The 13,829-nt window shown below is 48.6% G+C and overlaps 1 protein-coding gene across 3 annotated transcripts in view; it reads right to left on the bottom strand.

The window, feature by feature from the left end:
- Positions 1–1,027: 1,027 nt before the first annotated feature.
- ZNF395 (zinc finger protein 395) overlaps positions 1,028–13,829 on the bottom strand; it is a 44,644-nt gene continuing 31,842 nt past the window's right edge. For all 3 annotated transcript variants that reach the window (XM_039217172.1, XM_039217169.1, XM_039217171.1), the window contains exons 4-10: positions 11,726–11,835; positions 7,899–8,134; positions 7,342–7,442; positions 6,341–6,617; positions 5,710–5,802; positions 4,751–4,854; positions 1,028–4,451 (exon numbers count right to left, since the gene is read on the bottom strand). In XM_039217172.1, the coding sequence (XP_039073103.1) occupies positions 4,340–4,451; positions 4,751–4,854; positions 5,710–5,802; positions 6,341–6,617; positions 7,342–7,442; positions 7,899–8,134; positions 11,726–11,835 (1,033 nt within the window). In that variant the 3' untranslated portion in view covers positions 1,028–4,339. The remainder of the gene's footprint in view (positions 4,452–4,750; positions 4,855–5,709; positions 5,803–6,340; positions 6,618–7,341; positions 7,443–7,898; positions 8,135–11,725; positions 11,836–13,829) is intronic.

Raw genomic sequence — 13,829 nt, 5'->3', positions numbered from 1 at the left:
GGCTTGGGCAAATGGCAGTGGAGTGGTAGATTCTACTGGGACTTTTCTTGGGGTGCAGAGGACAAGGGAAAATGGGGCAAAAGAAGCCCTGTGCTCCACCAAAAGGTAAGGAAAATAGCCAAAAGACCACCCCCATATCAGCTTTACCAGCTGCTGGGCTTGAGTGATGCAATCCAGTCCCTGGGTCTAGGGGTACATCTCACCATCAGGCCCATTTAGGGGTACCTAGATCTCACTCCCAGAGATGCCTGCTGTCCCGGAAGCTAAAATTGCATAAAGCAACCCCAGTGCTCAAGGATGGGATGTTACTCTCTGCTTCCCACCTCGGCTTTTAACTAGCCATTTGGGCCATTGCAGTACATGGAATCAAAGAACTCGGGGAGTGTCCCGCATTGCTCCCTGAAGTCTGAATCCATCCCATAAGTAGAATAGGACTTATTTTTCCCTAACTCCTCAACAAACTCAGGAAGATAGCCAAGAATATGTTCCCCGCTGTCAATACAAGGGATACATAAAATGGTTCCTACCTGGATTATAATCTCCATGCCACTGTCTCCCAGTTGATGACCTGGGGTAAGTTATATGACCTCTTCTCATCTGTAAAATGGGAATCAGAGTAGTAACTCCTTCATTGGGTTATTTAGGTCAGCACTTGGTTATTCATGGAAGGACTTGGCCTGGTCCCTGGTCCCTACCATTACTATAAGCTAATAAATTTGTATGCTTTGCCCACATGCCACCATTTGTTTAATACCAAGAACAACAGTAATCTTAGCCTTTGTGGGGGAGGGGGTAGAGGGACAAGCACACATTAAATCAGACAATGTACCATTTTATTCCTTATAAAATATATTTCATATTGTTGCTGTAAAAACATTACATTTCACATTTTTAAAAAAAATTTTTTTAACAGTAAAAATAATACTTGGAAGACAGCTGGGGGAAAAGGCGCCAATGAGACAAATTCACAGATGGGATTTATCTCCCTCTTCTCTCTTTTTATCCTTTTCTTTCTTTCTTTCTTTTTTTTTTTTTTTTTTTTTTTTTTTTGCTTTTTGGCCCCTAGTAAAGTCAGAACCTGGGAGGTCCAGAAAGTAACAGGACAGATTTCTTCAAACAAATCAGAGTTTGCACATCCAAATTAATAATGTCCCCCAAGGAGTCAAGCTATAGACTTAAAATCACAATGTGGCTATCGCTCAAAACGCTCTCTGAAATTACAAAACTGCCTTCACAGCCAGCTTAAAAGCCACATAAATCCAAGCTATTTTCCTAACTAGTCAGTCCATGAGCTTTGCACCTGTGAAGTCACTTAACCACAGACATCATTCCCTGGACTCTGCACTGAATGAGCATAGGTACAGACTTATATCATTAAGGCTATTCAAAGCAGGTACCACAGACTCCAAAGGTAAATTCCAAGAAATACTTCGAATACAGAGAACATCCCTGGGATAAATGGGTTTCCCAAAATCACTTCTTTCAAAAATCAGTCCTGTTAGTTTCAAATGCACACCTGTGGCACAGGTTCTCTCAGATTCTGCTGCCCAGGTGGGCTGGGAAGTAGGGAGAGACACAAAGATGAAGAGAACAGGCAGAGTCGCTGATCAGTTCACGAGCCACCCCCACCCTCTGAGAAGAAACAATCGGGCAACCCCAAGGACAGACCACATGTCAAGAACACAACAGCCACAAGGTGGGGCGAGAGGGCAGAGGCCGGAGGAGGCCACCACCGTGCAAAAGGAGAGGAGCAAATACAGACGTGGGAAAGCTGCACCGAAATAAAACATTAAAAAAAAAAAAAAAAAAGCCACCTCAGTTTTTAAACTGTTCCATGAATTTCTTGTTTCTCCTCTTCCTTTTCCGCCCTGTATACCAATGACATGAGAAGCCTCCCTCACTTAGTGGAAGTCTTGATATCCAGTTATATTGACACGGTCCAAACTGAGGGGGAAAACGAAAACAGCTTTTCTAAAGACGAGCCTCAACAAGAGCCGTGATTAAGAAGAGAGGGGAGGACGCTGCTGGGCAGAGTCCTCAGGTCTCAGAAGCTTCCTCCCCTCACCGAGATCTGAAGATGGATGAGGGAAGTGAGCAGTCAGGACAAGCCACAACCTGCCATCAGCTTTTAATTCTCAGGGAGGTGGAAGGGACAGGAAGACAGAACCTGGGCCACCTCTTGCTGGCCTGGTTTCCAGCTCTAGGGACAGACTCCACATTTTTTTTTTTACTAAGTTATAAAAATATACCCCACCACCACCAAAGACACCTATGCATGAGTGTCCTTCCCTCCGTCACCAAACCCGGGTCACCATCACCCTTCACGACACCATGCCTCTAAGGTTGATGGGTTTTCTAACACTCACTGTGTCACAGATTGACAAGCACCTGCACAAGTCCCACATGAAGTGGCCAAAGGAGCCTCGGTAGGCAGGTATCTCCCCTTGGAAATGAGAGAGGACGGCCTCGGTTACAGCCAGGGGACAGCCGGTGCTGCCCAACCCCAGGACAGGTGGTTTGGTGGGATTCTCGAAGCCCCAACCTCCAGGAGTGCAGCACTGGGACCCCAGACAGGTGTGCACCGGGTGGCCATGCTCATGCTGGCCTGAGGAACTCCCAAACAAGTCAGGCTTAAAAGAAAGGGGAGCCCCAAAACAAAACTTGCCCTCCCTTGAGGGCTCAGCTTGTCTGGTCTTCATTAAGCACTGATCTACAGGGTACCAAGTCCCTGTCCACATCTCTCTCCTCATCAAGAAGAATAGTTTTGCTTATTTACTTCCCAAGTAATGCAATCCAGGCTGCTCTCAATTCTTCAGGCCTCTAGAAACAAAACGAGGGCTGAAGCACCAGGAGCTGCTAATCCAACCCCTCCTCACCAGAATTCTTCAGGACTCTCTTCACCTTCCCCCTTGCCCCTGCAGGCAAGAAATGGTGCTCAGCAGATATCTCTGAGAAGGCTACACCACATCCAGCTGACCCTCCCACCTCAAGAACTGGACCAACACTGATAAAATTCCAGAGACCTCCTGCATCGATGGCGGAGTTCTGTCTTACTTGTCACCTCAGGGAGCAGATCACATTCTCCCAGGCCCTCTGAGCCAACACAACAATCAGGAACCTACCAACTCTGTCTCCAACATGGGGGCAAGCTGCCACTTACCTTTCTATCTCCTCTTTTTTTTCTCTCTCTCCCTACCCTATGCCAGCCCTAACTGCAGCCTTTGAGGGAATGGGAAAATCCCAGGTAAAGCCAGAGACAAAAAGGAACCAGCACAGGGCACGGGGAGCGGAGTGGAGGGGGGGGAGGGGGTCTCTCGCCCAAATGAAAGGGAACTTTAATCAGATAAAAGGCTTCTGAGTACACTGGGAAAAGAAAACAAAGTGTTTTAGAGGTGTCATCTCCATAACCAGGAGGGAAGAACATCAAGAGGGAGTTTATTCACTCAGGTAACAGCAGAGGGCTTTCATAAATACTAAAACCCTCCAGTGTTTCCTCAAGGAACAGAGGAAAGAAGGATCAAGGTAGTGTTTAACTGCCACATTTCAAAAAGTGAATTCGTATAGCCTTTTGGCTCAGCTATTTGGGGATAGTCTTTAAAAATCTATTAGTCTGGGCTTTGAGAAGAAGCCATACAATATTTGTTGGGATGCAACCCAACTTCAGAGGGAACCCAGATTCAAATAGTTGTCATCAAGAAAGGGTTTTCCTTTTACTTCCATGGAAGCTGCTCGGTGAGGACAGGCTCTCCCTTCTCCTGGATTTGGGTGGAGAAGAGGGGCCAGCTGCACCTTAAAAAGTGCACAGATGCCCCCCCCCACGCCCCCCACCAACCACAGCAGGTCCTGCTCTCGGAGTCCTCAGCCAGAAACTTTTTTTTTTTTTTTTAAGTAAATCATCTTGCTCACAGTCCCTTCTGGAAGAGTTGAGAAAGCAAAGAATTCACCAACTCAGCAGGAAAACAGAATGAGCTGTTCCTTCTTTTGATACATGCAAACTAATCCCCTAGACAGAGACGTGGGAAAGAGAGGGTAATTAATTCTTTGGTCTCTGGTTCACTGCAGAATACCCTTGGTCAGTTTCGGCTCTCTCTTATTTGGGGAGGGGGGGAGTATTTTCCTTTCTTCTTTTAAAAACTCAAATGTTCCCAAAATGGAAGTGGGGGCGGGAAATGTTTTAAGTATTAAACCTTAGCCAATAGAGCCCAAACTCCCAATGTCCACTCTGTATCAGTTAGGTTTTCTGCGGAGGCCGTGGGATGTTTCTGTCTTTCGTGGTCTGGCTGCCGGTGGGGGCAGGGAGCAGGGCGCAGGAGCCGGTGGCGGTGGCGGCGGGGTGGGTTCAGTCCAGGAAGCGCTGGCAGGCCTTCTTCCAGCGGCAGGCCGTGCACCACTGGTCCCGGTGCTCGATGCCATACACTTTGCGGCACTTCTTAGCCTCCCCACGGGCTTTCCTGGCCAAAAAGAGTTAGAAGGATGCAGACACGCAGTGGTGGCTACAGACCTGGACAGTGGCCAGGCCCAAGGCTGAGCAAACCAACAGAGGCTGGGAAGGCGAGAGTCAAGGGGCCAGAGGAGCAAAGGCCTACTCCCTGTATCCAGAGTGTCCCCTTCCCGCCCTGTACTCCCCCACTACCCCCCACCACCCTGAGGAACTAACCCGGGAGACTAGGATCAGTGGGCTCTGAACCCACGCTTGTAGTGGAGACAGTGGGGACAGAAACCAGAAGGGAGTTCCACGGAGCAGTCTCACCTGGCACTGCTCTGAGCCCGGGGCGGAGAAGTAACAATCAGGTGGGATTTCATCGCAGGTGGTGGCTGCTGGGGCTCGCTGAAGCTTAGCGACCTGCTCCGGACCTGACCGTAGAGAGAGAGAGAGAGGCCGTAAGCACAGGCCGTGGGCACGAGGGTAGGCGCAAAAGGTGAGCGAGCCATCCCATGGGACAGTCAGCCACACCTGCTGAGCTCCTCTTAGTGACAGGCGGGCGGGCGGGGAGGGGGGTGGGGGGCTTCCCTGGTAAGATGTTCCAGGCACAGGGGAGCAGGGGCCAGGTAGGGAGGAGAGGCTGCAGAATGAGGGGGCAGGCCTTTAAACCACACTTGCGATCGAATGGGTGCCTCCTCATGGGCTGCTCCGTGCAGGTTTAGATATAGTCACCACATGTGCTGCCCGAAAGGCACCTTCAGGCACCCAGGTTTCACAATGTGTGATGCCTTCTTGCAAGAGATATTGAAGACCACGACCCACTATGGGTGGTTCAAAGGACTTCTGATTTATTTTAGCTCAGAGGCAAGCAACCTCTCGTCAGCCCAGTGCTCTCACTAGCTCCCATCTTCTTTCATGACCCTCCTTGTCCTCTCCACGTCTGCCATATTTTCTGCCTTCCTCTCTCTCCACACTGAAGCCTTAGCAAGCACCCACCCACACTCAGGGCCTGATAGGGCACTGACCGCACACTAGCCTAGAGACTTCCCTGGCAGTAAACTTGCTTTATCTGGCTTCTCCTCTGTGTACACACTCCTTGCACCTCCTAGGAGGGCTGTGACCAGCTAGGGAGGGCGAGGCAAGGGCAAGAGTGCATGGAGGCCTTCAGGAAATTTGGGTGCTGAGGGCAAGTGTGGGGAGATAGCCTCCAGCACTGGTAACATGCAGAGGAGCCTTCGGCTTGCCCCCAGGGGGGGTCCTTTGGGCTCAGAGACAGTCACACTCACCGGAGAGAGGGAGGAGGCCGTGGAGGGGGCTGCAGCCCAGCTAATACTGGTGTAGATGTGTGGCGACACAGGAATCTGAAAGGATGGCAGGGCCTGCCAAAGACAAGAGCAGGTGAGCCCGGGGCCACCCAGGCAGCCTGCGAGTCCACCCTTGTTCCCTGCGATTTCACAGGGACTATGCCTTACTCTATTTGAAAAGCTTAGAGTTTGATCCACAGTAGGTATTTAAAAAAAAATGGGTGCTGGACTGTTTGTTAATGTAACACAGTTTTAGGAGTTGCGGATTTACTCTGGGCAGCCCAACTGCACTACTCCGTCCACTTTTATAACCAGTGATGTAGCAATTCCCCAGTCCAAATCCATCTACCTGGTTACTCAGGGATTCAGCCGGATTTCTAGGGACTACTCATGACAGCTACCGATGCAGAACTCTGGAATTCCCACATCTGTGGAGTGTGAAGTCATTTTTTTTCTCTCTTTATAGAAGTTAGAGATTAGCAATTTAGCCAAAGGGCTCAGCCTTCGTTCAGGGCAGTCAGTGGCCTGTGATCAGGCTGGCCAGTGACATGTCAGACACCGAACATCCTTTATGGCCACACGGCTGAGCTCCCAGTGTGCCCTAGCCTCATACCTGGTATGCATGGTCGGCCTGAATGTGCCAGAAGGAGCCAGGAGCTGACTTGCTGAGAGCACCAGAGGGCAGATAAGACTCCAGGCCAGGGTGTTCTGGGCCTGAGGACTGGGTTTTGGGAGGAGGTGGCGGGAGGAGGGCAAGGGGAGGGCTGGTCATGCTGGGGGTTGGGGCTGGGTCAGCTGTGGGGGCGCCAGCGGCAGCTTCCTCCTTCATCTGCACCTCTGTGTAGTAGAAATCCTCCTCCCGCTTGAACTGGTCAGAGTCCACAGTGTCTCTGTGAGGGAGGGAGATGCAGTGAGGGTCAGGAACAAGTTGCCTCGGGTCAAACACAGGGGACAGCATGGCAGAAGAGGGAAGAGTGCTGACCCAGGCCTGCCCACCAAGTCAGGGAAGGGGCCCGAGAGAACACCCAGAAGGCCCTCTCCTGGTGCGGAGTCATAGAGGATTACATGCCTGAACCCTGTTTTTCCTAGCACCCAAGGCTCCTCCTCTCACCGCTCCTCCTTCAGCAGTCATCTGGCTCTGCCACGAGTCCTCTCTGGGCCCCGCCTACCTGGGGTCACACTCTCTCCTCAAACTGTGAGACAGCTTCCACCGCCCGGAGCAGCCCTGGCTCCAGGGAGTCAGAGCTAATGGAGCCCCAGCTCCTGAGGGGAAGCAGGTGCAGAGCCCACAATGAAGGGTCACCAAATTACCCAATTTCTACCTGGAACTCAAACATCTTGCCTCCTACAGTGAGGCAGGAAGACACATCCACAAGATGGACAGAGCTCCCTCCCCATGAATGGCGTCAACATGCACTGGAAGAAAAGGGTCCTTCTTTCCCAGCAAACATCTCTTTCCAACAGGCTATTTTGCCGGGCACAGGGGCCGGGTATAGGCACCAGGTAGTGTTCTCAGCAAGTCATTGTCTTGGAACCATTCTTGGCTGGGGGTGGCAGGGCGAAGGAACACTCGAGTGGGTCTCTAGGCAAAGAGGCCCTGGGTTTGATACCTACCCCAGGTGGAGGGCTTTGACGTGTCGTTTGATACCCACAATCGAGCGCAGAACTTTGCCACAGTTTGGCCACAGGCACTTGTACATCACCTTCACGGAGTTCTAGAAGAAAGGAAGATGGGAGCTTTGGGATGTGCCCCTCCCCTCACTGCTCCTCACCCTCACCCACTGGAGACTTCAGCTGCCTTCAAACACAAGCAAACAAAAGGCTCTAGGGAAGGGATTCCCTGGGACCAGAGAAACTGACAGGCAGGGGCAGGGAGCCTGGCCCCAGGAGATGGTCCTGCTGCCAGCAGCAGTGCCTCGTGCTGTGGGTAAGACCCCGCCAGAGGCCTGCACACACAGGCCTCATGTGAGGGCAAAGGGGGCAGGGATCAGGGCAGAGGTGAAAAGGAACGAGCATAAAAGAGGAGTGGGCTCCTGGGGATATCATAGTGGAACAGAAGAGCAAAGGAAACCTGAAATGGGATGGAGCCTGAGACCACCCAGGACCTGGGGGGCTGCCCATCCCCTCCAAAGCCAGCCCCAAGCTGACGTACCCCATACCAGATCACTTACCTTTCTTTTGCGTGGAGCTGGTTCATCCAACAAGAAAGCATCCGGATCGGTCTCAAATCCATTATCAGTCTGGGGAGAACCAAAGGCATCCCCCAAATACTTGGGGCTGGCCTGGGGGTGGGGAGGCGAGGGCGTAGAAATGCCACTGCTCACGCTCCAGTGCCCGCTGGTGGTGCTGCTGCCACTATCCGACACATCACCACTCTCCTTCCAAGGATCACAGGCCGCTCGGGAAGCTGATGGGAGAGAAGACAAAGGGCGCTCACATGCTGTCCCCAGGCAGCACCTACTTCGGGCACACCTCTGTCTACACCAGATTCAAACCAACAGCCCCAGTCAGAGACCATGAAATTCGAGTCTGCAGTCTGGGTTCCTGAATCCAACTTCTGGCTCTAGCTCTGCCTGGCTTTGCCACTCCATGGCTGGGTGGGGGGAGGGTGCCTAAAACCTCTCCTTTCTGAGCTCCAGTAAAGTTTCCCTGCTCTGCACTGCTGGCCGTTTCCTACCACAGTCTTGTGGGTAATCATTAACCGACAGTCACACACTGCAACATTATGTATGATTAGTAGAAAGATAACGTAATTAAAATGTATTTCTCACTTTATGTGTTAAAGAGAAAAGCAAGAAGGAGAGTGGGGTGTGGGGAGGGTGAGCCCCTCCTCCTGCATCTACACCTGAAAGGGTTGATGAGAACTTGCACCACAGGCCTGCTGGGTCTCACATGGGGCCCTTCCCCCAACAGTAAGTCAGATGGAAAGGCCAACTTAAGGGCTTCTGGGCCAGGCCTTCTTGAAAAATGCCTTTCAAGAATTTAAACCCAGGCAAGGCCCTCAAAACCTGCATGTGAATAAACAGTTGCACCAGCTCCTATAGGAGAGGTAACATTTACTAGAGCGAGCTACAGCCTGGGTGACGCCTGCTTTTATCCACAGCAACACATCTGGAGAAGGAAAGATGAACTCTGAGAGTTCGTTATCTTTCTATTAATAACATATACAACGAAGTTGCAGTGTGTGTCTGTCGGTTAATGATTACCCATGAGGCTGTGGAAGGAAATGGCCAGTGGCACAGAGCAGGGATCCTTTACTGGAGCTCAGAAAGGAGAGGTTTTAGGGTTCCCCCTGCCAAATGGAGCGGCAAAGCCAGTTCAAACTAATCATGAATTGACAGGGAGGCCCTTCCACCCAACACAGCCCCGAACTCACTGCCCTCCTCCCAGCAGTGCAAATGGACAGGAAGAAGACCACAGGGAGACAGGTGCAATTTTCAGTTTATAAACTGCCTGACTTGGGCGCCTAGGTGGCTCAGTTAGTTAAGCGCCAGATTTTGGCTCAGGTCATGATCTCATGGTTTGTGAGTTCGAGGCCTGCATGAGGGTTGCTGCTGTCAGAGCAGAGCCTGCTTGGGGTCATCTGTCCCCCCACCCCCCTCTCTGCCCCTAAAATAAATAAACATTAAAAATAAAAAAAAAAACTGTCTGTCTTCAGGCTGCTTTAGACCCAACCCAGACTCTCCATGCCTAGGCCATAAATCCAGATTAATTTATAGTACAGGAGAATGTGAAATGCTGATACATAGCAATAGCGGGGTGGGGGCTGCAACGTGTCATATGATGGCCACGTCCCCTAAAGCCCCACCTGCCAGCATGGGTAGCTGTTCCACACAGCTGCCCTACTCTGGATTCTGAGATCAACTACCATACCCATCGTGGTCAGGATAAAAATCTTACTGCTTTTCTCTCACCCTGCTCGATTCCCAACTGCTTCTAGGCTAATCTAGACATTTGAAATAGATTCCCAGCATTCCATGTTCCAGGGCAGGCTCTTCTCCATGTGAGGAGAATAGGATGAAGGAATTCTTCCCTCCCTAAGTTATCACTGTCAAGTCTCAAAGCTATGACTTCTTGAAAATTCATAGTTTACAACACGCACATGTAGGGCTTAAACAGAGTAGCCCTTCAGGGAAGAACTCAGGAGCCACCAACAGGCCAACGGGTCCAAGGCCCACACACGTCTATCAGGGAGAGATGAGCCAGGGACCTGAATGCTACATCCTGATCAGAACTCTGGAGAGAAAGGGCAGGTCAACCCTACAGTACAGCAGCCTTCCAGACAGGAACCGCCCAAACGGCTCAAACATTGTAAGTGGCAAATTGACATACAATGGGAGAAAAACAGAAAACAACTGTAATAATCATATTATTATGATTAATTATAGAAGTTAATTTATAGAAGTTAATCTAGAAGTTATAAGGTAAACATAAATGACTCTACCTTAGATCCTACGATCTTCTAGGGCAAGGGTAACAGATTTTCTACACCATGAAAACAAAGTGCTCCTCTGTAAATGCACAGCTCTGAGAGTTTACAGTGAATTTCTCAGAAATGTGTATAATTCTGTTACACACACACACACACACACACACACAGCCACCCCAACAGTAGAGATAACAAAGAGAATACGTGGTTTCTGTGCAAACAGTACCCATGATTATTACAGCAAGGCACAGACCTCACCTGGCAGAATACTTCAATATAATTAGCTGCCAAGGAACCCTTATTTTTCCACTGACTTCAACCATAAGATCAGAAATATACTGTAATGGAAAAAATCTTTAATAGACCATTAACAGTGGCTGTCAAACTGGGACTTGAGGTATCGGGATCATGGTATATTATCAGTTAGATGTGTCTAATGTTGGCTTTGGGGTGTGTGCATGAATGTGTATTTAGGTGTTATACACACACCCACAGACATACACAACTTGATGGGAATTGGAGTCAATGATTTTCTTCGCCTTTATGACACTTTCCTGATCTTCCTCCTGGATCTCCAAAACTTGTAGAATTTCCTGAAAAAGTTGGCTCCTTTCCTTCGCATTTTGCCTGTGCAGTTCGCAGGCACTAGCAGAGCAAGCGTGCAATGCTGACCTGCACAACTAGGTGCCATCTCTCAGGCATCAATGACGGGCTCCAGGTGGAGGAAGTAAGCCTGCTTTACCACACCTTTCAATCTACCTTCTATCTAGGGAAATTCCTTATGTGGGATACTTGCAAAGGCTACTTTCCTCCTGACATGTGTTCACAGCTAACTCATATTTTCCTATTAGCTTTTAAGTAGCCTGCAATTCACTTAGATGTCACCAATGAAGAAAAGTTATTCCCTGGGAGTAAGTTAGGCCAGCCCTATAATGAAGTTCAAAAACAACTTCAGGTTCACTACCAGTCTGGTCAAACTACTAACATTAAGCAACCCTTCTTTCTCCTATATTACTGATCATGTATATGATCGCACCAGAAGGATTTTCTTTTAATTCAGGAATTTGCTGTGAAGTCATACTATTGCTCTGTAATAAGCAATTGGATTTGTTAGACTTCAGCTCGTTTATTCCAGGTTCTTGGGCTGTAGGCCTCCACTAATTTACAAGGCTGAATTTGGCACTTGGAATGGGGGCATGAATCTTCTGAGGCCAGTAGGGGACTATTTAGTAAGCTTCTCTGTAAACTAAATATTCCTCCACTGGCCTTGTTCAGGCCCCCACTGAAGTGCCTCACTCACTTACTCCCATAGAAGAACTTACTCGAGCAGCCAGTGTGGCTCAGCCTCATGCTCAATCATCTTCACATTGCACCAGGAAACTCCTCCCCAGCTGAGGAAACTGAAGAAAAAGAATGGAAGCATCTAACTCAATGTCACTCAGAAAGTCTGAAATGCAAGTGAGAAGAGACTCCAGAAATCCTACTGCCAGGCAAGTGGTTGGTCTAAGCAGAGGCAGTTGGTGGCGGGCCTGCGCCACACCCAGAACCCACCAGGGCCCCCTTCCTCACCAGAGAAGTTGGCCTCAGCCCCAGGAGGGCTCTGCACGACTGGGCTGCAGGACAGGGACGTCAGCACCATGGCCGCCATCATCTCATCCATTTCCACTGCATCCGACTTCCTGGATTCAAGTAGGTGAGTGCCAAAGGTTACTTCCTGACACAGCAGGTAGCATGACCAGCTTACACTTCTGGACTGTCCCTTCCATGCCCCCACTCCAATCAGACAGTGTGCGTGCTAACTAAAGCATGAAGGTCTCTCCCCTTATTCTTCATGAAAAATACCCATTCTGAATTGTGTTTCTAGTATCAGTCAACCCTGGTGCAAGCAGGTTGGTCCCCATGCGACTGCTGATACCTGGAGGCAGCTCCACTGTACCCTAAATTCACTTTGTAACTCTAACTGTGGCTTAAAATTGAGAATTTTATTTGGGGGCAAGGAAGAAGAGAAAAAGCAATAAAATCAACCACAGGAATAAAAGACACCTGCTGGAATTTGAAAGCACTAAATTACCCTCCTTTCCCCATCTTCTATTTAAATTTAAGAAAGATCAATGACACTAACCAGTTCCTTTCCCCTCCCCTGAGTACAATGAGGAGGTATTCTGATAGCTTGTTAACGTAGTACACAAGCCAATGAGCAAGTAAACCAGAAACACTAAATCTCCTGGTGTAAATCTCAGTGCTTAGACAGCAGAGTTCTATAAAATTTTACATTTAATTTTAAAAATCTGTATAAACTACATTATGTGGAAGTAAACTTAGAGCTGTCTAGAAGTTACAGCCAAAGTATGAAAAGTTATTCTGAAAAAAATTTCTAGGTGGCTCATCTATTTCAAAGGACTGTATTAACTCATTCTTTACAGTTCAGACCCACTGAAATCTGGGACTGGGTTTGAGGCAGCTAAACCGAGACTAGTAATATAGTAAACATGTCAGCACCTCCTTTTTGTGTGTGATCTTTAAATTTTTATTTCCATAGAAGAGCAAAACAATTTCTTTGCCAGTGTTCAACTGAATTCTCAACCAAATACCATTGCTCTGGTCTGGTCTGAAGACACCAGATATGCTGTCAGCAATGGTAGTACCCACGGGCAGACACAGAATGTAGTGGAATGAGGCATGACTGCTTGTACATCCTGTACATATGGCAATGCCCCACTGGCTCATCTTCCTTCTTAATCTTAAAAGACCAATGGAGTATGTAATATAGAAATTAGGATATATGTATTCTGAGCGGAAATTTTTATCATAAAATTCTAAAGCAAAATAGGCATTTTTCACTCATCAGCAGTTTTGAAGCTCTAAGCCAGGGGTCAGCAATCTGTGGGCTGTGGGCCAGACGTGCTATGCTGTCTATTTTTTATATGGCTCATAAGCTAAGAATGGCACAATTTTTTATATGGTTTTAAAAATAAAAAGGAGGGGCGCCTGGGTGGCTCAGTCAACTAAGCGTCTGACTTCAGCTCAGGTCATGATCTCATGGTTCATGGGTTTGAGCCCTGTGTCAGGGTCTGTGCTGACAGCAGCTCAGAGCCTGGAGCCTGCTTCAGATTCTGTGTCTCCCTCTCTCTCTGACCCTCCCCTGTCCACACTGCCTCTCTCTCTCTCTCAGAAATAAATAAAACATTTTTTAAAAATTAAAAAAATAAATAAAATAAAAATCAAAAGGATCAGCTCTTGATGTGACACAAGAAAATTAGATGAAGTTACAATCTGAATGTCCATAAGTAACGTTTTATTGGAGCACAGCCATGCCCTTTGTTTGTGTATTGTCTGTGGCAGTCTTCACACTGCCCCGGGAGAGCTGAGTAGTGGGGACAAAGACTGGTTGGGCCACAAAACTACATGATTTACTATCTGGCCCACTTGGAACAAGTTTGCTGACTCCTGATCTAAGCCATTTTTTCCCGTCTCTCATCATGAAAAACTACTAATTTTAACTTAAGAATGAAGAGGGCAAAAAGAGCCCTTAGCCATGCCAAAGATATACCACTCGTAATAGAGTTACAGGGAAGAAAATATACCATTCTGGGTTGGTTTGTCTGTCTGTTTGTTTTAAAGGATGCCCCCTCTCTGTATCCTATTTGTCTAATACCTTGACAACTAGACAGCT

Source organism: Hyaena hyaena, unplaced genomic scaffold, assembly GCF_003009895.1.
Source record: "Hyaena hyaena isolate Hyena2069 unplaced genomic scaffold, ASM300989v1 scaffold_678, whole genome shotgun sequence".
In the NCBI taxonomy this organism is placed as follows: Eukaryota; Metazoa; Chordata; class Mammalia; order Carnivora; family Hyaenidae; genus Hyaena; species Hyaena hyaena.
This window is presented reverse-complemented; position numbering and strand designations above follow the sequence as displayed.